We start from the raw sequence: 25,771 nt of genomic DNA on the forward strand, positions 1-25,771 counted from the left end.
CCTGATCCCTGGGGTCTTGGTGGGGTGCACAGGGGAAGGGCAGGGGCTCCTAGAGACGCCCCAATCCCCAGGGTCTTGGTGGGGTGCACAGGGGAAGGGCAGGGGCTCCTCCAGACACCCCAAACCCTGGGGTCTCAGTAGGGTGCGCAGGGGCTCCTGGAGACACCCCGATGCCCAGGGACAGGGGTCCCAGGGGGCCGCGCAGGGCTCAGCCTGGATGGAGGGTCCCGCGGGTGGGCGTCCGGGCTGAGCCCCCCCAAACCCCCCGGGATGATCAGGACGGGGGGGGGGGGGAGGTCCCCAAAAGGACAGGGGGTCCCGGTCCGGAGGGCGGGGGGGGGGCGGGAATCGGACCGTGGGACCCCGGGGAGGGGCTGCGGGCGGGGTGCGCCGTGCCCCGGCCCGCTCCCGGTCCCAGCCCGCTCGGGGGCGGGGCGCGCCCAGCCCGGCGCGGCGGCGGCGGCGCCGAGCCCGTCCCGTCCCGTCCCGTCCCGTCCCGTCCCGTCCGTCCCGCCCCGAGCAGCACCGCGGAGCCGCCGCCGCCGCCGCCGGAGCAGCACCGGGCTGCGGCCGCGATGGCTTCGCCCCGCCGCGCCGCCGCCGCCGCCGCCGCATGAAGGTGCGCGGGGCCGGGGCGGCGGGAGCGGCCGGGGAGGCGGCGCGGCGGGGCCCGGGAGCGCCGGTAGCTCGGAGTCGGCAGGGCACACGGCGAACCGGGCTGGAGCCGGGGGCCGGTGCTGCTCGTCCCCCCCGCCGCTGCCGCCGCCGCCGCCGCCCCCGGGGGGCCCGGGGCTGACGGTAACCGGCTCTCGGTGCTCCTCAAGAAGATGCACTTGTTCCGGAGCTCCAGCTACGAGATCCGGCTGGAGGGCGAGGGGGGCAACCTGCCCCGCATCCAGGGCATCCGCTGGGTGAGTGCGGGCTGGGCGGGAGGGGCACGGCCCGGCCGGGGGGGCCCCGCCACCACCGAGAGCCCCGGGGGATGGACCCCGAGCCACGCAGCCCCCTTCACTGCCACCTTTCCCCGCCGCCCCTCTCAGCATCCCGCCTTGCGCCGGGCCTCTGCCCTTGCCCGGCCGCAGGGTTTCGGGGGACGGGGTTTGGTGGAGCCGCTGCAAGAGCCAAGCGGGGTGTCCCCCCCCCCGGGCTTATCGCTGCCTCCAGCCCCGCTTCCTAAGCACGGCTTTGCAGGGCAGGTCTGGCCCTTCCCTGCCTTCCCGGCCGGCCTGGCAGCGGGCTGTGATCTGTGACCCGCGCCCTGCTCCCCCCTCATGTTTGCTGGCTGCGAGGCGAGGCGTGCAAGGAGCGAGGCGTGCAGGGAGCGAGGCGAGGCGTGCAGGGAGCAAGGCGAGGCGTGCAGGGAGCGTATTTCTGCAGCCGCCTGCCCTAACCCCTTCTCCAGGCGGAGCTGGAAGCCAGGCATGAAATGAGCCCGGTGCCATTGTGCTCCGGTGCACAGCGGCCGGGCAGCGCGCCCCAACCCCGAGCGTGCGAACAGGAAAGACCTTCCCCGCGGCCCTGCGGCACACGGGGTTCCAAACATTCCCTCCCTGCCAGGGCAGGCCGTTTCTGCAGGAGAAACTTGTCGCTTGGCAGCGGGACGATGCTCAGCATCACGTCCTCCCTACCCGGGTCCGTGCTGTCCCCTGGCCAGGAGCTGCTGGGGGTCTCCTGGGGGTCCCCGGGGTGCAGAAAGCACCCGGTCCCCGCTCTTGGCCTCTTGCTGTCCCCTTTGGGCTGGGAGGTGACCCTGGAGCCCGTTCACCTGCCCCGGCTGAGCTTTGTGACCTTCCCCTTCCCACACTGCTTGACCTGAGACAAACATTTTTAAGGAAAAAAGTGAAATTACTTGAAGGGAACAACCCCCCTTTCAGCATTTCTATGCAGCATGCAAGCTCCTTCACGAATAAGAAAGCTTTCCTCTCTTTTCCCCTCCTTCCTGATTTTTTTCTCCGCAGAACTTTTAGGAACTTAGTTTTTGGGACGTTTTTTTGAGTGGCAAAAAGCCAGGGAGCTCGGGAAAGCAGCAGGCTGGAGCATTACTGTGCTAAACTGCCGGACTAGGCTAAATCTGACAAAACGTGGCAGCGCGGTGGCACGTGCAGTGTGGCAGGAGTGTCCCCTCCTCGGGTGGCTCCGCTGTGTGTGGGGACAGCCACCGGCTGTTTGAGGGGAATGGAGCTGATCTTTGCAGGGAAAGGGGGTGTTTCCCCCAGTTGTTGCAGGTACTCCCAGTGCACCCGTTCCTCGGGGCCGGTACGGGAGAGGTGAACAGCAGGGAACCGTCTGGCTGTGCCTTGGAGCAGCAATATTGTCCCTTGTCCCCGTCGCTGCAAGCCTACGGCTCCTGGAGACTCCTCCTCACGTCCTGGCTCCGTCTCATCCCTCCTGGGGACCTGTTTGCCTGATCCCGGTGCCAGCAAATCCCTTCCAGCTCTGCTCCTTGCCGCGAGGCTCCAGCCCAGGCTCCCGTTTGCTGGCATCAGCGGGACATCGCAGCCCGGCGTCCCCAAGCAGCTCCATCCTTCACCCTTCCCAGAGTACAAGTGCCATCGTGCCGGCTCTCACTGCGTCCCTGGAGAGGACGGAGGGGACAGAGCGGGTCCCCCGGGCCCCCCTCCCCGACGAGGCTCCCGGGGGGACGGCAAGCCCCTGGCTGGCTGCCGTGCCTTTTTGAGGCTGCGGATGGGCGAGGACTTTCTCCGGAGCCGTAAAGCCTGAAATAACTCCTGTTGTTTTCCTTGGGATCCCAAACAAAAGCAGCGCGCGAGCGCGGAACGGTCGCTGCCAGCCTTGGCTGGCTGCCCACCGCTGCCGGATTTCTGGAGACAGGCAGGATCTCAGCACCCGCGTGTCCCGTAAGCAGGAAGATGGAAAGAGGCAACTCCTTAGGAAGCCGTTTGGAGACGGCGGCCGCGATGCTGCGACAATTAGGCAGGGGGTGAGGGTGGGGAGGGCATCCTGTGGGTCCGGACCCGGGAGTTGGGGAGCAAGGATTCTTCGGGAAGGGGTTTTTGGGGCCAGCCGTGAGATTTTGCATGTGTTTCAGAGCTGGTCTGGCAATGAGAAAACCCCAAGAGGGAGAAATTGCTCCGAGCACTCATCTTTGGGCAGGGTTTTTCTCAGTTTCCTTCGGTGTCCTTGTGAGCGCAGCTTGGAGCAGGACCGTGGCACGTCCTGGCTCCCTGCCTCAAGGACAGGCCTCGCTTACGGGGTGACGGCAAAGGCTCTTTGGGGACCAGAGCAGCTTTCGCTTGCATCCGAGGGGGTGACATCGACCTCCAGGCCCCACGGGAGGTAGCTCCACGCTCCGGCCACAGCCCGGCTCCTATTTGCAAACATTTGCTCTGCAATTGCCGGCACGTTTCCTGTTCCACGGGGCGGTCACGAGGCTCAGGAAAGTTTGCAGAGTGAGTAAGTCACAGTGTCCCAGCCTCAGCAGCAGCGTGGCCGGGTCGGGAGCGTCCCCAGGGACCTGCTACATTCGCGGAGCCGCTTGTTTTCTGTCCGCTCCCCGAATCTCTCCTAAGCCAGTTGCAAACTACTGGGGGCAAGTTGGTGGCTCGAGCCATCCGGGCTATCCGGAGGAGGATGGGGAAGCCCTGGGGATATGGAAAGGGCTGGAGGAAATGAGGGAGCAGCCTGAGCCGGGCAGGGTGTGAGCAGGCAGGGTTTGGGACAGGCAAGCAGGCAGCACAGGGCAGAGCACCCATTCGAGCACCCCTTGGGTGTCCACATCCATCACCCTCCTGGCTGGGCCGGGAGGTGCCAGGGTCTTTGATTTCCCCTCAGCTCCTGGTAGGTGGTTTTGTCCTTGAATTCATTTGCAAAGAAGGCTTCTGCGGCTAATTACTCCTGCCCTTGGCTTCCTTAATTGAGGCTTTCATCCGGCCGTCCCTCTTGCTGGGATTGCTCAAACCTTCCCAACCAGCCCAGAGCCAGCAGATCCGAGGAGGATCTGGCCCAGATGATGCCGTCTTTCGAGTGCCCACCACCTCCACCGCCAGCCCGGAGTGCTGCAGACCCCTTACGGCCAGAAATAAATGGGGGGGAACCACAAAACCTTCCCTTCAAGGTGACCCCCACGCAGGTTGAAGACCCCCCAAGGAAGGATGGCCCTTACCCTGTCTCCAGGTTAATGCTCAAAGTGCAGTAACTGCCTCGGCCGGGGCAGCGCGTGGAGAACAGGTCTGACGGGTGCTCTCGGCTTCCCCCAGCCCGTGATTTATGCAGCGCACGCAGCCGAGATGAAAGGTTGTTTATTCAGGGCTGTGGCCATGCGGGAGCCCTCATCCCTCTGGGCAGCGCCTGGATGGGAACGTGGCCGCCTTTGCACCGGGATTAGGGCTGCAGGTGGGGTGGGCAGTGGTTCATCCCTTCGTTGCTCTGCTTCTCCCTGGAGCATCCCCTCCCCAAGGGAAAAAACCTGGGAGAAAAATAAGCACAAGGGTTAAAAAGCACCTGCTGATGGGGGATATCCAGAGGGATGAGTGGTTGTGGAGAAGCTGAGGGCTCAAGTGTGGCCTGGCAGGGATCGGCATCGCTCCCGGCGGAGCTGAACCTGATCCCGGGTTGTCCTGGATGGCAGGGGCCACGGCTCAGGCCGCAGCGTGTGCTGCTGATGGAGGCGGTCCCCAGCTATTCCTGATGCTGTGATGACAGATCGCTCCAGGAGGGACTCCCCGAGCCAGGAAGGGGGGATGCTATTTTTAGGATCGGTAAACAGCGAAGACGTTAAAGAGGAGCCGGTTTAGAAAATAGCGTTGGATCAACTCGTCGCGTGCGGATTTAAGTTAAATAGAGCAAAAAACTTGGTGGGTGACTGGGGTTTTCCATCCCCAGAGGGTGTGTTTTTCTCCTTTAGGCTAAGGGAGCACTGAATTGCTGGTGAACCGGGTGTGCAGTGGAGCCGTGAGGTTTCCTATTTTGCTCTCGTCCTACTGACACCCGTCCCACTATTTGCATTTTTTTACAGCTGTCAGGGCCTGAGTTCACATTTTCAGTCACCGCCACGGGCTCCTGCTTGAGCTCAGAGCCTCTGACCACGAGCGAAGGAAATTTGGGCTTGTTTTCTTGTAATATGCCTTATTTTAGGCATGTCCCTGTTGAATTTTATCCGCTGCTGTTTCCCCATACCCAGCATGTGCTCAGTGACTTTCTGCCTTGCTGGTCCGTTGTTTCCAGGATCTTCCCTAAAATCCTTTGGAAAAACAGCTTCATATTCGCCAGCTCTTCGGTACCAAGGGAAGCGTGAGGTTACACATCACCCACAGCAATTCAGCTCTTTCGTTGCCGTGCTGCTCTGGGTGCCGGGGACCTCACGTCCTGGTGGTTTGTTACAGCTGATTTTTCAGGATTTATTGCCTAAGTTTTTCTGGCCGTGCTGCGATTTGAGACCAGTCCTCCGACACTTTGCCTGCAGGGAAGGGTTTCGGCACGCGCGCCTCATGGCTCTGCTACCCTCGTCCTCTGCAAGAGCTCTTGCTTCCCATCGTCTGCCGTGGGACAGGCTGGCCACGGGTCCTGTCCTTGGTGTCCTCTGCAAGCTGATCCTCCAGCTCTCCGAGGCTTTCTTGGGCTGTTCCTGTAACCTACCGGAGTTTGGGATCTTTTCTGTCCTCTTTGTTTGGACCCGGCTTCAAAGCTGGAGGAAACCCCCCAGGCTTTGGACGCCTCTCCCTCCCCTGGGGCTGCACCAGCTTCCCCAGGTCTTTCTGAAGTCCTTCTCCTCCAGCGGCAAGCTCCATGTCTCAAATACGATGTCTTTGATCCCTGTTTGCAAAGATTTTACTTTTAACTTCCCTCTTTTTATCTCCCAGCTCCTTCATTTGAATGCACTTCCCTTTCTGAAGTTAAACATTACCGCGGGGGGTTTCTGGGGGTTAGGTCCCCGGTACGCATGTCTGTTTTCAGCAAGGATGGGGCAGAGTAAAGGCTTTGCCTTGGTTTTAGGAGGTCGGCGCTGGTGAGCATGCAGGGATGCTTGCCTCCTCGCCTGGTGCAGAGTGGATGAGGCTGGACTGTGCCTTGGGGGAGGCAGGAGCCCTCCTGGGGCGTGCGGGGTGAGGGGGGGCACGGCAGAGCCCGCACAGCCACCAAACCCCTTCTTTTTGGTTTTCCAGACCCCGCTTTTGGACACTGAATCCACCCTGGACTATGGACACAGCCTTACCCAGGTGGGTGGGCTGGGAAAACCCACAAGAACCTGAGTTTGGGAAGGGGGGAGGTGGAAAAACATGTCTTGAAGGCTGTGAGGGGTGGGGGGCCGGAGCACCCCCATGCCCTGGGGTCCTTGACTCAGCTCTGGGATGCTCGCTCCCTTGGGCTCAGCCGTTCCCGGGGGCGGGTGATGGAGATCCCGGGGTGCTGGGGTGGGCGTGCAGGTGTATCGCCCCTTGGGCAGGGTGTCGGGGCACAGTTCGCCGTGCGAGGTGTCAGTGCAGCCGGGGTCTGTGCCTTGCCTGTGCCCTCCCCGCTTCCCTTGCAAGCCGTATAATCCGCTTCCATCCCCAGGCATCCTCGGAGAAGATCTGGCGAGCGGGGAAGGTCCTCTTCATCCACCTCACCAGCACCCGCCCCGGCCTCATCCGGGACCACAAGCATCACCTGCGGCACCACAGGTGGGACGACTGGCACCCCTGCCATGCCGGGGGGCACCGCGGGCTGCCGAGGACCCCGGCAGCCTTCCGGGGACGGCAGGACTTCTCCTGCCCGTCCCAGGCAGGGGTTCACCCTGGGTACGGGGTGCCGCAGCCCCGTTTCGGGGATGATTCTCACACCCTCTCTCCTTGCAGGCAGTGCTGCTCCGGGAAGGAGCTGGTGGACTGGCTGCTGAGCGCCGGGCTCGCCGTCCAGACACGCAGCCAAGCCGTTGGCATCTGCCAGGTGCTGGTGGACGGAGGTGTCCTGACGCACGGTGAGGGTGGGAGGTGGCAGCCCCCTGCGCGCCGGTGGGGTCTCGCAAGGCGAGATGGGTGCACTGGGGGCTGCTAGGGTTTCCCGTGGGTGCACGTGGTACCCTGTGGGTTCATGGCCGAGCTCATGGCGTTCTCCCCCCGCAGTGAAGCAGGAGTGGCATTTCCAGGACAAGGACACCCAGTTTTATCGTTTTGCCGAGCTGGAGCTGAGCCCCGAGCCCGGCGCCGGGCTCCGGGATGCGGAGGAGCTGCTGGAGGCACTGGCCTTCCTGGCCCAGCTGGGTCCCGACGCGCTGCTCACCATGGCCCTGCGCAAGCCGTGAGTGGCCGGGTGCTCCCCAGGGGCCGGGGGGACATGGGGCTCATTTTGACCCCGCTCCGTGGGGGTTTGGAGTACCAAAGGGGCTGCTGTGGATGGGGCGACCTGAGCATCTCTTCCACGGCTCTCAGATGCGGGGGAGAAAGAGGCTGCCCGGCCAGGGCAGGGGTGTCTGTGCCTGGAGAGGGGTGTCTGTGCCCCGGGACGTGGTGGGGAGAGGGGGCACGGACGGCTGCTCACCCCCCGCTCCCCTCCCAGGCCTTCCCAGCGCACGGAGGACGAGCTGGAGCTCATATTTGAGGAGCTCCTCCACATCAAAGCCGTGGCTCATCTCTCCAACTCGGTGAGTGCGGCTGTGCCCTGCTTCCCCCGTGGGCATGTGTGTGTGTGTCCCCCAACCTGCTCCTGGTCCCCGAATCCTCCTGCATCCCATCCCTTCCCATCTGGGCATCCTCTCCTGGTTCTCTCTAAGCATCCCTGGGCCCTCTTCCCACCCTGTCCCCCGTGCCCACGTGTGTCCCCTCCTCGCTCAGCTCCGGGCTGGGGTGACCCTAATGGCAGGCGCCTCTTGGCACAGGTGAAGCGGGAGCTGGCGTCCGTGCTGATGTTCGAGTCGCACCAGAGAGCAGGCACCGTGCGTGAGTATCGTGTGCCCCAGGAGCCGGGCAGGGCTGGCCGGTCCCCCAGGAAAGGGTCTCGGGATGGGGGGGGGCTGAAGAGTGATGCTTGGGGGCTCCCCCTCTTTGACTGCTGGATGCCGCCGTTTCCCCTGCAGTGTTCAGCCAAGGAGATAAAGGAACGTCATGGTACATCATCTGGAAGGGCTCGGTGAACGTCGTCACCCACGGCAAGGTAGGTGCGTCCCTGCACAGCGGGGCTCTCCAGACACCCCACGTCACTGTCTCCCAGCGGGGACGAGGGCTCCCACCCCATCCCTCACCCTCCGGTGCCCCCCCCGCCCAGGGCTTGGTGGCCACCCTGCACGAGGGGGATGACTTTGGGCAGCTGGCGCTGGTGAACGACGCGCCCCGCGCGGCCACCATCATCTTACGGGAGGACAACTGCCACTTCCTCCGCGTGGACAAGCAGGACTTCAACCACATCCTCAAGGTGGGCAGGGGGGGCTCGCGGGGTGCTGGGTGCGAGCCGGGACACACTGTGCACCCCCCATGGTGTTCGCAAGGGAGGATACTTCTCTGCGCGCCAATGCGGGGTTTTGGGGTGCAGCCAGGCAGGCAGGCATTGCCTGACGGATCCGAGCCGGGCTGATGGTTGGTTTTTCTCTCTAGGATGTGGAGGCCAACACCATGCGCCTGAAGGAGCACGGGAAGGTGGTGCTTGTCCTGCAGAAAAACCTGCAGGGTGGCAGCAGCCAGCCGGCCACGGCGCGGAGCAGCAGGTGACAGCAGCCTGTCCCCGTCCCTCCTCGCAGCCGTGCCGGCAGCACTGCCAGCCGATGCTGCCTGTCCCCCTGCCTCCTCTGCCACTCTCTGGCTTCCCTCGGGGGAGTTTGCTGGGAGCACTGTGTCCCCAGAGGGGGAACAGGGATGCCAGGCCATGCTGACCAGCTGTATCGTAGCCCAGTGGCCCGGCGTGGTGGCCCTGCCCACAGCTGGGGTGTCGCATCCTTCCCTGATGTGCCCGGTGCTCTGCCCACCAGGTACTTCGTGATGGCTGGGACACCGGAGAAGATCCTCGAGCATCTGCTGGAGTTCATGAGGCTCGATGCCACGCTCTACGACCCCGTGGGTAGGTGGGGGTCTCCCCCCTGCTCCAGGGACCACATCCCAGAGCCACCCTCAGATGGGCAGGGGGCTGGGGACAGGGTGCCGGTGCAGGGACCACATCCCAGAGCCACCCTCAGATGGGCAGGGGGCTGGGGACAGGGTGCTGGTGCAGGGACCAGCACCGAGCAGGGCTGCCTTATTCCCAGTGTTCAGCCCCAAAAGCTTCTCCTCTCACCCTAAAATCCCCCATTGGGGCCGGGAGAGGGAGGCAGCTCCAGGGCCGGGAGCATCTCCTCTCCCACATCCCTCCATCTCCCTCTGCCTTCGGAGAGGAGCAAAACCAGGCAGGACAGGAACCAGGAGATGTCCCCAGCGGGTAAAAAATCAGAGCTGCCGAGCTGGCGTCACCAGCGGCTGCGTTGGAGTTACCTCACTGCGAGCGCTGCACTTCTAGTGCAGTCCTTTAATTTTCTCTCCTCCCCCAAAGCCTGCAACCTTGCCAGCCCTTTCCGTGGTGTTTAGGAGCAAAAAGTGACCCGCAATGAGCACGGTCACCATGGGGGGAGACCACAGGCCAACCCCACGCAGGGCACGGGTGACCCTTTCCCGGCCAGCCACACTGCCTGGCTGTGATCACTGTGTCCCCAGCGTGCTGGACACTGTGAAGGGTGAATGCTGGTGGCCTGGTCTCTCGCAGATACCCTGCTGGGGGATTTCCTGCTGACGTACACCGTGTTCATGCCGACCTCGCAGCTCTGCCGAGCTCTGCTGCACCAGTATCCTTCTGTGGCTGGAGTTGGGGGGGGACGGACCGGGCTCCATCCTATGCCATGCACCCCCCGCCAGGGACCAGCACGCTCAGCTGGGTCCCTGTCACCCTGGGGGGACCTCAGGGGTCAGCCAGGGGAGCCCCAAATCCCCCAGGCTCTTGGGCACAGGGCATATCCCCATCTCCCATCCTGTCCTGGGTGCACACGTATGGGGGTCCCTGCCTGCTCCCCACCACCCGTGCTGGTGCCCTTGACTGGTCCCAGTTTCCGCGCGGAGCTGCTGGAAGGCTCGGAGCAGGAGAAGGCCACCTACTCCCTGCACAAGCGCCGGAAGATCCTGCGGCTGGTGAGCCAGTGGGTGCTGCTCTACGGGCGGCTGCTGCAGGGCGACCGCAGCACCATGGCTCTGCTGCAGGTACTGGGAGCGGGGCAGGGAGGGGGTGATGTCCCCAGAAGGGGTCTGGCTGTGACCACCCCATGCTGACCGCTGGGCACCTTCCTCCTACAGAACCTCGCAGACCTGGCGAGCCGGGACCCCCGCCTGGGCGGGCTGGTCCAGGAGCAAGCGCAGGACCGCCGGCGGCCCCGAGCGTGAGTCCCCCGGGGAAGGAGGGGGTGCCCCCATCCGAAACAGAGCCTGGCTCTGACCCCCAGTGCCGCTGCTGGTGCCCACGTCCCCGGATCCTGCACCCCTCGTGCGCAGGGGGATTGCGCTTTTCGTGGGGCTGAGCTTTCGGCCAGCAAAGCAATGATTGCCAAGACTGGGGGATGCTAGCAGCTCTCGGGCCACCTTGTCCCCAGCGTGGGGGTTCCCCAGCCACAGGGAGGGTGTCGGGACCCCCTGGTGCCCGGGGACACCCCTGCCGGGACTCCCCGGTGCCCGGTGGGGCAGGGATGCTCGGGGGGTTTGGTGGTGGCCTGGATCCTGCGGGCTACAGGACCCGGTTCTGTCTCCAGCGCAGATGTGGGCTGCGGGGATCTAACACCGCCTTTATCCTCTCTCTGCAGGCTGGAGAACGGAGACGGCAGTGTTTCTCCCCAGCCCAAGGTAGGGGTGGCCCTGGGGGGTGCCAGGGCCGGGGCAGGGGTGTGGAGTGTTGGGTCACCCCTGCCCTCTGGGGACCCCCGGCAGGAGGGGTGGCCGGTGGGGAGGCATCCTCCCCCTCTGTCTCCCACCTTGGCCGCAGGCTCAGAGCTCGGTGAACTGGCTCACAAGCCAGGAGGAGGCGATTTTGAACAGCAGCTGTGCCTTAAGAGCCCAGGACAAAGGTACAGCCACGCACGGTGGGGACTGTCCCCTCCCCGGCGGCGGGGATGCTAAAGCCCTTTCCGCCCCTCGTAGTGCCCTACGAGATCTACAGAGCGGACCACTCGTGCCTGATCACGGTGCTGCCCGTCAACGCCTCGGTGCGGGACGTCCTGCGGTCCCTCGCCCCCCGGCTCGGCCGGGACAGGGAGCACATCCTTGTGAAGGTGAATTCGGCCGGAGGTGAGCGGGCTCTCCCGGGGATGCCACCGTGCATGGGCTGCCACTGTGCCATGGCGGCAATTGCCCCGTGCCCAGCCAGGATCTGGCCCCTTCTCCATCCCGGCACCGACCGTCTTCTCTCCCACAGATAAAGTGGGGCTGCAGCTGGACGCCGTGGGGGTGTTCACGGCGCTGGGGCTCAATGAGAGGCTCTTCGCCGTGAGCGTGGAGGAGCTGGGCAGCCTGGTGAGCACGGGGCAGGGGGGTCCCTGGGATGGGCAGCACCAGGCTGGACCCCGAGCAGGGTTTGGGGCTGCGGTGCCTCCATAGCAGCTCAGGGTTGGGGGTGTCCATCCCTCCCTGCTCCTCTCCCCCGGGGAAGGGGCTGGTGTTGCCTTCCCTGCTGCGGTAGGAAGCAGTTCCTCTCCTGTGCACAGACCCCTCACCCTGAGCAGCTGGGCCCCCACGTCGGCTCCTCAGAGACCCTGGACCTCATCAGCTCCAAGGACCTGGCCAGCCACCTCACCGACTACGACTGGAACCTCTTCAAGAGCATCCACCAGGTAGGGCCAGCGCCCGGGCTGCGGTGGGAGACACCTCTAGGGTGGCTTTCGGGACACCCCTCAGCCGCCGCGTTGGGCTTTGCAGGTGGAAATGATCCACTACATCGTCGGGCCGCAGAAGTTTCACGACATGACCACGGCCAACCTGGAGCGGGTCATGCGGCGCTTCAACGAGCTGCAGTACTGGGTGGCCACGGAGCTGTGCCTCTGCCCCGAGGTGGGCAGGCGAGCCCAGCTCCTCCGCAAGTTCATCAAGCTGGCCGCACAGTGAGTGCCTCGCCGCCTGCACCCCGGTCCTGCGAGGACGGAGCCGGTGGTGGCCTCCTCGCCTGACTCTGTCCCCGCCTGCAGCCTCAAGGAGCAGAAGAACCTGAATTCCTTCTTCGCGGTGATGTTTGGTGTGAGCAACACGGCCGTCAGCCGCCTGGCCAAGACCTGGGAGGTAACCGCCTTCGGGCTGCTGCCAGCCCTGCGAGGTCCCCCGAGGTCTGCAGTGACGGATCTGGGTCCCCTAGCTTGGGCAAGGGGCAAGGGTGGCCCGGGTGCTGGGGTCCAGGCAGACCCTGCACCCATTAAGCTCTGCGCAAGGGAGCTGCTAAGGGCAGGGAGTGCGTTTCCCACCGGGCAGGGGGCCAGGATCAGCCCCTGGGTCTGGTTAGACCCAGCCAGGGGCCAAAATCCCCCGTACCGGAGCGGCAACGGGCTTCGGAGCCTATTGCTTACGAGCACCCGGAGCAGGCGGTGCTGCAGAGCCCACAGAGGTGCAATGGGGTGGGTGGAGAGCAGGAGGTGCCGGGAGAGCTGGGGGGGGGGGTGTCTCTGGGGGTGTGGGAGAGCCGGGGTGCTGGCACCGGTGACCCTCTCCCTGCGCAGAGGCTGCCCCATAAGATCCGGAAGCTGCACTCGGCGCTGGAGCGGATGCTGGTGAGCACAGCCCCTTCCCAACCCGTATCCCCCTTCCCGGCAGGGTTTGCCCCTGCTTCCCAAAAGGTGCAAGGTCACAGGCGTGCCGTGGAAGTGCTGTGTCCCCCCCCTCCCTTCTTCCCTGCACCCGTGGCAGGCAGCAGCCAGGGCTGTGTCCCCTGCCTGCCCCGTGCTGAGGTCCCGCTCCGTCCCCAGGACCCGTCGTGGAACCACAGGGTCTATCGCCTGGCCGTCGCCAAGCTGAGCCCCCCATCATCCCCTTCGTCCCCCTCCTCCTCAAAGGTGGGTACCTCGGCTTGGGAGCTGTGGGGTCTTTGCTGGGGGTGCAGGTGGGAATGGGTTGGGCTGGGGTGGCAGGGACCCCTGTGGATGCATCCAGCCTTCCCCGGGCAACACGAAGCCAAATCTGATCCCTAAATCGCCCCCACCAGACATGACGTTCATCCACGAGGGCAATCGCACGCTGTCCGAGAACCTCATCAACTTTGAGAAGATGGTGAGTGGGGCGGGTTGGCTCCCCGTGGACCCCCACCTTGGGGGACCCGCTGTCCCCCCATCCCCTGGGATGCAGATCCAGAGCATCTCCGCGCGGCATTAGTGCAGCACCCCCGGGGCAGCCAGGACCCCTGGCCGTCCCCTCGCGGGGGGCACGGGGCAGTCGCAGCCGCCGCTGAAGCCGGAGGGGACTGTGTTTTACCAGCCTGGGAGCAAAGTGGGGCCAGGTGACAGCAAGTGACCTTTGTGCATTGCCCACAGCACATGATGGCAAAGACCGTGCGTGTCCTGCAGCGCTGCCGGGGCCACGCGCATGGTGAGTGCTCCCGGGCCGGGGGGGCAAGGATGGGGCCGGGCACCAGCGCTCCTTTGGGGATGGAGCTGAGCTCCTGCTCTCTGTCTGCACCCAGCTCCGCTCTCCCCGCTGCGAAATCGCTCCCCGCACCGGCCGGAGGACCCCAAGGCCGTCAGGATCTCCACGTGTATGTCTGGGGCTCACCCATCCGCCCCCCACCCTTGCACTGGGAGACCCCCTCACCCCTTGGGGCTATGCGGGGCCGGACGAGGCCAGCTGAGGGGAGCACGCACCCACCGTCCTTGTCAGGGGGTCCCACGGGGACGTCCCAAGGGCATCAGCCTGGCTGCAGTGGGTGAAAGCTGGTCCAGATGCTGTTGATGCCTCGGAGTAGCCAGGGATGGAGGCTGAGCTCCCTCTCCCACGTGGTGCAAGCCCGTGGGTCGCACGCTGCTGGCTGGAGGCACCAGTCAGCAACTCCTCGTGCTGAAGAGAGTCACGGAGTGCTTCCAGCATGTCTGAAGCACTCCAGCTAAAGGCTGGGGCTTTGCTTTGCCCCATGGAGCAAGTCTCTCCCCACTTGCTCCTGCTCCTTCAGCTCCAGCGGGTTCCTGGAGGTGATGGGGGGGGGGGATCCATGAGCTGAGGGAGAGGCGATGGAGGGGGATCCATGAGTCGAGGGAGAGGCGATGGAGGGGGATCCATGAGTCGAGGGAGAGGCGATGGAGGGGGATCCATGAGTCGAGGGAGAGGCGATGGAGGGGGATCCGTGAGTCGAGGGAGAGGCGATGGAGGGGGATCCGTGAGTCGAGGGAGAGGCGATGGAGGGGGATCCATGAGTCGAGGGAGAGGCGATGGAGGGGGATCCATGAGTCGAGGGAGAGGCGATGGAGGGGGATCCGTGAGTCGAGGGAGAGGCGATGGAGGGGGATCCGTGAGTCGAGGGAGAGGCGATGGAGGGGGATCCATGAGTCGAGGGAGAGGCGATGGAGGGGGATCCATGAGCCAAGGGAGGGGCGATGGAGGGGGATCCGTGAGCCAAGGGAGGGGCGATAGATAGGGATCCATGAGCCAAGCTGGAGGTGATAGAGAGGTTTGATGCGCTGAGCTAGAGGTGATGGAGGGGATCAATGAGCCAAGCCAGCAGCAGTGGAAGCGGATCAGTGAGTCAGGCAAGAGGCAGTGAAGGGGGATCCATGAGATGAGCCAGTGGTGATGGAGAAGGTTGGCAAGCTGAGCCAGAGGTGCTGGAGGGGGGATCGGTGAGCCCAGCCGGAGGCAGGAGCCCAGCCCTGATCTTGGCTCTCCCCGGCAGGCTCGGAGCAGTCCCTGAGCGTGCGGAGCCCTGTCTCCACCTGGGCGTACCTGCAGCACCTGAGAGCCATCGACAGCCAGAAGGAGCTGCTGCGGCTCTCCCACGACCTGGAGTCCTGACGGGGCCGGAGGGGGCCCGGAGCAGGGATGCGGCAGCCTATCTGCCGGTGGCGGGGGCAGCCCCGTGGCTCTGCTCCCGGTAGCACCGGGCACGGGGCTGCGCTGGAGCCGGCCAAGAGCAACCTCTGCTCGGCCGTGCCGCCGGCTGCGAGCACCAGATCTGGCACCACGAGGCAGCCGGGAGCCCACGTGGGCTGTGGGCAGGCGAGGGCCACGGACAGTGGAGTGAGCAATAGAGGTATTTTTGTATGCAAGGCTGCTCTCCCCTTTCTTCTCCGTGCAGCAGCCTGGATTCACTCCCTGCACCGGCCAGGGGGGAGGAAGGAGCCCCGGCTGCCTCTCGATGCTGCCCGCCCGGGAGGTGCCGGGCTGGAAGATGCCCCTTCATCCTGGAGGGACTCAAGCCAGAGCATCCCTATGAGCAGGGAACACCACGTCTGTCTCCAGTGGGGTGCGGACACCCAGGCTGAGCTCAGGGTCTGGGTCGTGCTGCTGTGCTGCCCCACGGATCCTGGGGGCACCCCCAGAGGGGACCTGCCCTTCCCTCTGTCTTGTGTGTCCCATGGGAGGTGCTGGCTGCATCCCCTGTCCCTGCCTCTGGGAGCTGCATGACCCCAGCAGCCACAGGGAAAGTATCTTGATCCCCCCTCAGGACTGTTGGGGCTTAAACCAGCCCATGCTGCCAAACCTTGGGCTAATCACAGCCTTCTCCGTGCCTCAGTTTCCCCACATGGATGGGGGCAGGAATAGCCATGTACAGCCGTGGCACGGAGACAGGACAGCATCCGTCATGGAAGGAAGCTGTGGTGGCCTCGTGATGGAGATGGTGATCCGCTCTGGTCGTTCCCAGCCCGTGACCAGTTGCTGCTGGGCCGTGAGCAGGGGGGGAGATGTCTTTGAAGGAGGCAGAGCTGATGGACCCCAGGGGTGGGGACCCCCATCCCTCCCCCCAGAGCATCTCTGTATGCACACAGAGCCATTTTAGCAGTGACCTTCCCACCGCTCTGAGCAGGCCTGGATGAAGCTACGGGGTTCAGGGGAGATCGCAGCCCCTAAAAGCTCCCACATTTGCAGGGTACCAGGGCGGGGGAGGCTCGCAGCCCCTGGCAGGTCTGCGCCCCAGCTGGGACACCATGGAGCCCCAGTGGGAGAGCCGCAAACCAAAGCCCCCCCAGCCTTGCCCCAAGTACGGCTGGGCTACAAGGGACCAGAGCGTTGCTGCATTAATTGCTCTTGTCAATCTCGCCATGCAGATGAATGAGTTGCTTAAAATAAAAGTCCTCATCACGCCTTAATAACGTTTCAAGCAATGCAGCCAGCTATGAGACGGGATGCGGGTTCCTCACGTCCATCCCGGGACCCCCGGGTCCCCCCCAGTGCAAAGCTTGGCTTTGTGGTTCTCTGCAAGGCAGCGGGTGGCCGTGCTCGATGGGGACCGGGTTTTGACACCTGGCATCTCCCAGGTTTCTAACTCCAGCCCCGTGCACGGTCCCAGCAGCATGCGTGTCCAGGCAAGCCAGGGCAAAGCAGAGAGGCAATGGCGATTCTTTGGCATCTGGACCCAAATCGAGCAGCCCAGACCTCCCGCAGTCACCTTTCCCAGGATGTTTGCCCTGAAGGACCAAAGGAGCCTTGAAATGAGAGAGCTCATGCGTGGGGAAGGAAGGGTTAAACCAGAGTTGCACGTTTTCCAGATGTTTCTGGGCCTGCAGATTTCCTTCAGTCCGCAGGTTGGCTGGCCGGGTCGATGGATGTGTCTTGGGGCTTTCCCTTCCTCGCCTGCAGGCTGGATGCTGGCCCGGTCGGCTGGCTTGGCTGGAGAAATCTCTACTCGAATGGAAAAGTTGACCCTTGCCTGGTTTTCCTGGTGCAGGCTGTGGAGAGCATCCCGTTGGGGAGCTCACCGCGGTCCATGCACCACCACAACCCACAAGCCTGCGTCCTCCACAAGCTGTGTTTTCCCTAGGAGCACGAGCGTGAAGGTCCAGCCCCACCAGCAATTCCCACGGAGCTGCAGAAGCCCCGTGATATCCTGAGGATGAAGGAAAACCTGGAGAAATATTCTGGAAAAGGGCAATGAGTCCAGGAGGATGCGGAGTGGAGGATGGCAGGAGGGGATGGGGATGAAGCTTGGTGTCGGGCAGCCCTGCTCGTAGAAAACACTGGACCGGGCAAAAATAAGAGGCTGGATGCCTGCCTCCTGTAGCAAGATCACGGGTAAAGCCAGGGTCTGGACGAGGGTGCAATGCAAGGGGCGAGAGCTAACGGCGTTGTTGGGCACAGGAGCAAGCGTGGCTGCCCGGACTCCCGGCTTCCCCTCCTGCATCCCCGAGGCCGGGGCCGGGGCTGGCTGCCGTGGGCTCAGCGCCTCGGCAATTCCCGTCTCCTCTCCTCGGCTCTAATGCAAGAGCGACATGGAGCCAGCCCCGGGGTGCTTGACTCACCACCCTCCTGCAACACCCCTCGTGGGTGAGAGCCCTGAATGGGGTCACAGGGTTCGGTGACAGCCGGTGACGCTGCCCTTCTGTCACCAGTGACTGACTCTGGACCGTGGCCCGGCACACACCTACCTGCTCTTGTCCCTAGACCTCCAAACCATGAGACTGGGCGAGGAGAGGCAGGTTGTCCCCAGGAGCTCGGAGGAAGGTAGAGGTGGGAATAAGACATGCTGCTGGAGGACCCGGAGGCTTCAACCGGGGCTGGTCTGTGCCATAAGGGGGGCTCAGCCTCTGGAGACAGCAGCTGAGGAAGGAGAGATCGTTACCTCCAATTAACTGGGGAGCAGAAAGTTGCCCCCAGTTAGCACCAGTTGCATGGGAGCGTGTGGCACATTGAGGGACCAAGCTGTGGCACTGAGTGCCAGCTCGCATTTCTAATGGACCTGCTGGGCTCCGGGTGAGCAAAGACTTACTGAGAAGCTTTCCCCGTGCTCCTCAGTCACCCCCGGGGGTCATACACTCGAGGAGTGGAGCAATACTGGGATACTGGATTTACCAGCCCTCCTCCCACTCCGGGCAGCCTATAATTAAGCTGTGCACATGATGAGTTTTGACAAAGTTTGGGTACAGCCTACCCGTGAAGTCCTCGGTGGCATCATGCTCCTCCCTCCCTTCCGTGCTCCCAGGGGACCCACATATAGCAGGGAGCGCCAGGGAGCACCGTCATTCCCAACCTGCTCTCCGGGACGCTCTGAAACACCCAGCCTGCCATCTGCGGGACGATGAAGACCTGGATCCTCCTTGTCGGGGCAGGAATAGCGCTGGGCTGCGTGTCTGGCAGTGAGTAATGGAGCCTTGCTTTGGCAGAGGGGCTAAACCAGCCGGTGCATCCGATGGGAAGGGGCCAACGATGGGTTGAAAGCAGACGGTGCTGAGGGCACTGCCGTAAACCGGGAGCTTGGCTGTACTGGGGCAGCTGGTTCCTTGCGAGGTTGGATCCGGCAGAGCTTCACAGGGGAAAGGGTGAGGGTGTTTTCATGCTGGAGGGCTTCCTCGAGCTCTGGGGGACTCGGCTGGCGATGAGGGTGGTTTATCCTTCTCTTTGACGGGTTGAGACTTCCCCTGGTCTTTAGCCTTGGCCACCAGTTGCTTCCTGGTGCATCATGCTGTGCTTTTGTCGTGCAAGCCCACCTTCCTCTGGCTCCTCCATCCTCCCACACCGGGGGAGGACGAAGGGAAATGTTTTACTAATACCTTATCCACAGTCCCCCCGTGGCCGCTGGAGGCGAGCGGAGGAGCCAGTCAGATGCAGTGGAAAATGCAGCATGAACTCGGGCGTTTTGCCCTTCACGACTCTGCGGTTGTTATGAGAGGAGGCAGGCTTGCAGAGATTAGATAAAGAATAGCTCTGTCTTTAAGGCAGATGCTGCAACAAGGAGCAGCTTGTGGGATCAGGTTTTGGCTCCTGCATGTAACTAGGTGCCTTCATTGCCATCTTCTTGCATGAAATGTCAACTGTGATCTGTTTGCAAGAAGGGCGTTTCGTCACTTCTGACGCTGCCAGCAGGCTGTATCTGATGTTTCAGAAGCAGATGACTCCCCTCAGGATTAATGGTGAGGAGTTTTGCAAGGCCAGTGCAGAAGAGGAGCTGCTTCTGCTGCAAACCAGCCATTGGGTTGCCCTGAAAGCAGGAGGATTTGCCATGGTCTCGTCGTGTTTAATGCAAGTGCTAAGTTATTCTCGCTTGAAGGAAGAATTGCAGAATTCCCCGCTTGCGTGGCGGGGAAGCTGGGCAGCTTCGCTGGCTTGTGTCGTGGTCTGTCCTTGGCACACGCGTCGGACCAGAGCTATCAGAGCATCACCCTGATGGACCTGTCTGAGCTGTAACACCTCCACCGTGTAGTAACTTCGCTTATCCTCGGCTAGGCAGGACAGCGGTGGGAGATTTTGCCTGATTATCCCACAGACAGCTTGCACCCAGGGTTATATGTGGTTCCGGGAGCCAGGAGCATGTAACTAAATATTTGGGGAGCTCAGACTATCAATAGCTCTTTTGTTGCAAGTTAATTTGTCCTTCAAACGGGCCCTTTTAGAGGCAGGGTTGATCTTCGGTCTGTGTTTGCACAGCGCAGCGAGGTCTTGAGTCAGGCCAGGGACTCGCGGACGCTGCTCTGACACAAGCCGTAAGTCATGTTCGTGTACTAAACCAAGCTGAGAGCCGCTGGGAGGGCTCCGTCATGTCTCAGACATTTCCCCACACCTTGGTGAATGGAGCTGCTCAGGAAATAGCCCGTGTTTTCTCAGTCAAAACTTTTTTGGCAGAAACGAAAATGAGTTTGTTCTTGTCCAAAAAGCTGTGCTCGGGGAGGGATGGATCTGGCTGAAGGGCTAAAAATGAGAAAGAAATATTTGTCTGGCTTTGTACAGCCAGAAAGTACCTACTGGCTGGACCAGCCAATATCGACTGAGTAGCTGAGTGCGGATGCGCTGTGCTGAGCACTGCCGGCCGTCTCCTTCTGCTCCAGCCACCATCCCCTGGCTGCAGCGTTGCCAGCTCTCCCAGCAGCCCTTCTCTCCCCAAAAGCTCCAGCAGCCCCTCTAAACCTGACCATCACGGGTGGCCGACTGCTCTGCAGCCATTTCGGTTCATGCATGTGTGAGGAGGAGCGAACACCCTCCTGCAGCCGTCCCCCCTGCCCTGCTCACGCTCCCCGTGCGGGGAGAAGCCTCGGCACCCCGCGCTGAGCCCTGCGGAAACGGGGCGATGCTGAGCTCGCTCCTCCGAGGACTCTGCAAGGCTCCCGGCCTCGGCTGAGTCACTGCACACCCCAGTATCGGTGCTTTGCTGCGACATGCTCTGGCAGCGCATGCCCCAGGACCAGGAACATCTCAACGTGACTGATGTGTGGGTAGTTCTTGCCTTGCACAATCCCTCCGGGACTGCTGCTGGAGAATGAGTCTGGATGCATGATTCAGGCTGACTTATCCCGACTGCTGCTTTGGGAGCCAGAGGGATGCCAGCCTGGGGACAGGGATCTCAACTGCCAACCCATCAGAGCTCCAGACCTGGCTGCTCTGCTGAGTGGACTGGTGAGACCGGGTGTCTGGACACCATGAGCATCCCTCACCACCAAAACCATGGGAAGCCCCTTCCCTCTGCAGCTCTTCCCGGTTCTCCCTGCATCAGTACCAGCAAAGGTGGGACTAAAGTAGCACCAAGGGCAGATGGCCTCCAGGAGCATCTCAAGCAACCCCTTCCTACTAACACCCCTCTTGCTATAAAGTGGATTTGCAGAAAAGGACGTGGTGGTGAGAAGCCAAACGGTGCACAGCAGTGTGCCCTTGCAGCATGGTCACCCAGCCTGGGCTGGGTTGGCTGGTGGGGCAGAGAGGTCCTTCCTTTCTCATCAGCACGTGTGGGACCTTGACTACGTGAGTCTAAAAAGCACAAATAATTTGGGTAAAATGTGAGACAACAGAGCAAGCGACGCGGGTGCAGAGAGAAGCCAGCAAGCATGACGCTTGGCGGTCACTCTTATCGCTGCTGGATCAGGATTTGCCCTGAGGGCGTGTTTCATCTGCTGGAGTTCAAGGCAGGCATCCCAGAGGTGTTTAAGATGTTGCGTGATTGCAGGTTTGCAAGGGAAAGCACCACCCTTTCCTCCAGGGATCGCTTTGCAGGCTGGCAGCTTGGTTGGGACATGGCTTCTCAGCACGCCCTTGGAGATGATCGCTTTCCTGGCTGGAGCAAAGGGATGCCGAGAAAGCCATGCCCGGGCTGCCTGCTGTCCCATTCCTCCCGTCAGGAGCTGATGGGCAGCACAGAGGATAAGGCACCTTCCCTAAGCACGGTCTCTGGGCTGTCTCTTAGTACAAACCCAATGTCTTGGTCCCCTAAAGCCCTTCTTTACTTGACAGCAAGTGTCCATCGTCCATCTGAGGCATGGCACTTGCCCTATTCAAAGCACAGCTTGAGTTGCTGCGTTATTTTTAGCTTTGCCACCATGTGTAATAAAGCACATGCTCGACGACACATTTGTCATATAAATAGCTCGGGAAGGAGTTCCCAGTTTTCCCAGCATTGCAAAAAGAGCGACGGTCGGGTTGCAAATAAGGGTGTCTGGAATGTGTCACTCCTCCTCCGGCCCGGAGACGGCAGGACCTGGGGCACTCCTGCTAAGCCTGGCATTAAAAGGGTGAATCAGAAGGAGCAATTAATGGTGGGGAGCCAAGAATGTGTTTCCTGCTGTGAAGTGGCCCTGACGTGGTGGACGTCCACGGCCGAAGAGGAGTGACCCATGGAGATGTGCATCCCGAGGATTCAGCCGGTCAAAATGCCACCCCTGACCGCTGACAAAGAATCCCAAATAGCTCCAGGGTAGGAGCTTGGTCCTTCAGGCTCTCCCAGGAGGGGAGCGTGGACAGAAGGAGGGATGCTCCTGCGTCACGGGCTGGCTGGGGCAGGGTGGTCGGTCTGTCCTGAGGACCACACTGGTGTTTCTCTCTCCCAAAGACCTGTACACGGCCCCTGACTCCTGCAAGGGACGCTGCGAGGAGCCCTACAACAAGGAGGATGAGTGCCACTGCAATGCCGAGTGCGAGAGGTACCACAACTGCTGTGAGGATTACTACAGGCACTGCCGACCCGGTGAGCATCCCCAGGTGACGGGGGGGTTTGGGGGGGCTGCTCTCCCCCTGAGGCTGCCAGAGCCCAGCTGCGGGGTGCAGAGGAGTTGGTTGCAGGCCTGTGTCCGCCCGTGTTGATGTGCATTTGGGTGCGTGGTCCTGGGCAGCCCCCAGCCCGCGTCTCCATCACCCTAAGCTCCTTTTCCTTTCGGCTCCGTGCAGGTGGAGAATGGGCCGAGGAGGCAGCTCACACCCGCGGTGAGTAGCTCCGCTTCTGAGCAAGGGCGATAAACCACCACCCCGGCTTCACCCCGCGTGCCTCGGGGTGGCTCACTCCTCTGCCGCCCGCGGCTCTTGGGGCCCGATGGCATCGGGGTGTTGCGTTGGTTTCTGGCCGTGTCCGTGCCCGTACCGCCCCGTTGCCAGCCGCTCCAAGCCACTGCGTGTCGTCGCTGAGCAGACAGCGCAGCGAGAGCCTCAGCATCGCCTGCCTGTTTACCAGCAGCATTATCTGCCTTCGCCAGAGCCGGGTGAAGCAGGCAGGCACAGAGCAACCAGAGGCAGGGGCGAGCTGGCATTTGCATCCCCTGGTCACCACGCACCTAAAATGTGGGTGATCGAGAGGGGGCTGATCCCAGCAGACGTGTTGCAAAGAGCAGCGGTGTGCCTGGGAGATGGGGACTGATGCTTCCCAGCTCCCCCAGTGAAAGGCTCCCATGCCTGCAGCCCTGTGGCCAGCTCTTGTTCCCAGGGCGTGGGGTTGGTGCGGACTGGGACCCCCCTGCCACCCCTGCACCCCTTAACCCTCCGTGCTGAGCGCCCGGCTCTCACGGCGTCCCAGGATCGTGATACCTGTGCATCGACGCAGCGTCGGGTGCTGCATCACCCTCGCTTCTCCGTGGGCAGCCCATCTGCAGCCCCAGGAGCTGCTGCCTGCTCTTGCCAGCCTCCTGCCTCTCCTTGCAGAGGGTTTCTCCAGGAGCTGGGACGCCATCACCGACGAGGACCTCCTGCACGTCTCGGAGCAGCTTTACGGGGCAGATCACAACAAAGCCCGGCCGACTGACATCGCCATTAACCCCCAGTACCAGGCCTCCCCCGACGAGACGGGTGACAAGGAGGACCGCTCCCCGCAGCCGTGAGTGTGCACCAGCGTTCTCGGGGGGGTGGCCGGGGGCCACCACAGCAGAGACCAGCCAGCCAGGCAGGGTGCAGGGCTGGTTTTGGAGGGGACCTCTGCTTCCCCGCTGAGTGCAGGAGCCTCTTCTCCTAGGCTCTACAGATATGTCAACGAGGAGCTCTTCTCCAAACCCACCTACGCGAGCTTCATTAAACTGCTGGACAACTACCAGAGGGTGACTGGCAGGGAGGAGGACGTGACGGCGGAGGAACTGAGGGAGCAGGACAACTTCCTCAAGGAGGTGATGAAAACCGAGCTCATGAAGAAACTCTTCGCCTTCCTCCACAAAAAAAGTGAGTGTGGAGCAGGGCAGGGCTAACCAGGGAGCATGGGGTCCTTCCCTGGGCATTGGGCACCCAAAAGGAAAGCCCCAGCTGGGTGGGAGATGACCTGGGAGAATGCAGACTGGAGGAGCACAGGAGCAGGCTCGCCAGAGCTGCCAGGACATGGAAGAATTGAGCAGGGCAAAGCTGAATTGTTCCTGAGGGAGAGGACTGGGTCAGGGATGGGGGGGGGGAGCCCCGGCTCTGCCTCTCCCCATGCTCCCATCCTGGGACGCTGCTCCCACCTCTCCACGCTGCCTTGCCTGCAGACCGCTACAGCTCTGAGCAGGAGTTCGTCGCCGATTTGAAGGAGATGTGGTTCGGCCTCTACTCCAGAGGCGACGGCGAGCAGGACTCCAGCGGCTTCGAGCACGTCTTCTCAGGTAGAGCCCGCACCGGTGGGACAGGGGGGTGCCGGGCAGCGCTGGGCTGAGGGGGCTCACCCCAGGGTCTCGCTTGTGTTTAGGGGAGGTGAAAAAAGGGAAAGTGTCTGGATTTCACAACTGGATTCGCTTCTACCTCCTTGAAAAGCAGGGCATCGTCAACTACTTCAGCCACAACTTCAACGGGCCGGTAAGTGATCCCGCAGGGTCTGCGGCCGGTGGCACTGCGCCAGCCGGCAGCATCCCAAAGCGGCCACATCCCAAATGGGGTGAATCAGAAGCATCAGAGATGCTCACCCTGCCACATCCCCTCTGCCTCCCTGTGTGGACCCTGGGAGGGAGGCAGGGTGGGAAAGTCCAGAAGAGACGACGCAATGGGCAAAAGGGGCTCCCAAACCACAAGCGAGAGATTTGAGATTGGGGGCTCGCTCTGGCGGCCCCTCAGACCAGCTGAAAGCTGCTGTGGATCTGTCCCTGGAGAGGGTGTGAGGATGCCCGGCTTCGTATGCAGACGGGTTTTGCTTGAATTCCCTGCCCTGCTGCACCCGGAGCCAAGCGGAGCCGGGGGTCTGATCCCCAAACCCCTTTTCTCTAGTGGGACACCTACCCCGACGTGCTGGGGCTGCAGTTCAGCTGGGACGGCTTTTACAAGGAGGTGGGCTCTGCCTTCATCGGCTGCAGCCCCGAGTTCGAATTTGGCCTGTACACGCTGTGCTTCATCGCGCGTCCTGGGAGGGCGTAAGTACCGTATCTGTCTGCATCCGTCTGTCTGTCCTCTGGCCGGGGAGCCAGCAGTGCCCTCCTGAGCCCCATCAGCGTCAGCCCCTGAGCCCGGCACAGCTCTGGGGCATCACGGGTGGGGAGGGCTCCAGGATGGAGCAGCGCTGGTGTAGGGACACCGAGAGCATCCTGGAGATGCGATTGCGGGGCTCAGGGATGGAGCAGCGCTGGTGTGGGGACACCGAGAGCATCCTGGAGATGCGATTGCGGGGCTCAGGGATGGAGCAGCGCTGGTGTGGGGACACCGAGAGCATCCTGGAGATGCGATGGCAGGGCTCAGGGATGGAGCAGCGCTGGTGTGGGGACACCGAGAGCATCCTGGAGATGCGATGGCAGGGCTCAGGGATGGAGCAGCGCTGGTGTGGGGACACCGAGAGCATCCTGGAGATGCAATCATGGGGCTCCAGGATGGAGCAGCGCTGGTGTGGGGACACCGAGAGCATCCTGGAGATGCATTGCGGGGCTCAGGGATGGAGCAGCGCTGGTGTGGGACACCGAGAGCATCCTGGAGATGCAATCGCGGGGCTCAGGGATGGAGCAGGGCTATGACACAGGCTGTGTCCCCACAGATGTCACCTGAGCCTGGGCGGCTACAGCCTCAGCATCCAGACCTACGCCTGGACCAAGTCCACCTACGGCAACGGCAAGAAGTACATCGCCACCGCCTACGTGATCTCGCCCTGAGGCTGGGAGGAGGGGGGACAACTGCAGCCCCGCTCTGGAGCCCTGGGCTGCTCCACACCAGGGGCCCACGGCACTGGGCAGACTGGTCCTGCTGTGGGAGGCAGACAGCCGTGCTGCAGGACCAGTGCAGGGTACCGGAGGGAGCTGGGCAGGATGGTGGTGGCCGTGCCCTGCGTGGAGGCAGCGAGGGGATGGAGGCAGCAGCCTCGGCACCCCCCAGTCCCATGGAGTGTCGTGTTCCCCAGTCGCAGCAGAAGAGCAGGGGGAAGGGAGGGACTTGCAGTGGAAAGCAGCACACCCGAGCAAAATAAATTCTGACCCTGGACGGAGAAGTGTTCAATTCCTCGTGCCGGAGCTGCTGCTTGCCGTGCAGCCTGCCCTCTGCCCCATCGGCAGCTCCCCCCCCCCCCATCACTTCTGTGCCAGGGACAGGGCAGGTCCTGG

The 25,771-nt window shown here is 62.7% G+C and overlaps 2 protein-coding genes across 2 annotated transcripts; both read left to right on the forward strand.

Annotated features, from left to right (window-relative positions):
• The first annotated feature begins 773 nt into the window (after window positions 1–773).
• On the forward strand, window positions 774–16,197 carry RAPGEF3 (Rap guanine nucleotide exchange factor 3). Its single transcript, XM_050914091.1, is given in 28 exon segments — window positions 774–911; window positions 6,123–6,176; window positions 6,514–6,620; window positions 6,795–6,916; window positions 7,062–7,236; window positions 7,495–7,579; window positions 7,814–7,874; window positions 8,012–8,088; window positions 8,200–8,346; window positions 8,526–8,623; window positions 8,897–8,985; window positions 9,661–9,739; window positions 9,998–10,148; window positions 10,242–10,324; window positions 10,742–10,781; window positions 10,921–11,002; window positions 11,076–11,222; window positions 11,350–11,447; window positions 11,639–11,764; window positions 11,850–12,031; window positions 12,116–12,206; window positions 12,638–12,688; window positions 12,884–12,929; window positions 12,932–12,970; window positions 13,120–13,184; window positions 13,445–13,499; window positions 13,594–13,665; window positions 14,794–16,197. Coding segments are annotated over 28 exon segments (2,625 nt in total). The 5' UTR covers window positions 774–827; the 3' UTR covers window positions 14,913–16,197.
• Window positions 16,198–18,132: 1,935 nt separating this feature from the next.
• Window positions 18,133–25,327, forward strand: ENDOU (endonuclease, poly(U) specific). The gene is made up of 8 exons (XM_050914129.1): window positions 18,133–18,178; window positions 21,865–21,999; window positions 22,944–23,115; window positions 23,251–23,450; window positions 23,750–23,863; window positions 23,947–24,053; window positions 24,459–24,601; window positions 25,213–25,327. Exons 1-8 carry the CDS (start codon window positions 18,133–18,135, stop codon window positions 25,325–25,327), a joined length of 1,032 nt encoding a protein of 343 aa, XP_050770086.1.
• Window positions 25,328–25,771: the final 444 nt, after the last annotated feature.

The sequence above is a fragment of the Gymnogyps californianus genome, unplaced genomic scaffold (assembly GCF_018139145.2).
Source record: "Gymnogyps californianus isolate 813 unplaced genomic scaffold, ASM1813914v2 HiC_scaffold_32, whole genome shotgun sequence".
Taxonomy (NCBI): Eukaryota; Metazoa; Chordata; class Aves; order Accipitriformes; family Cathartidae; genus Gymnogyps; species Gymnogyps californianus.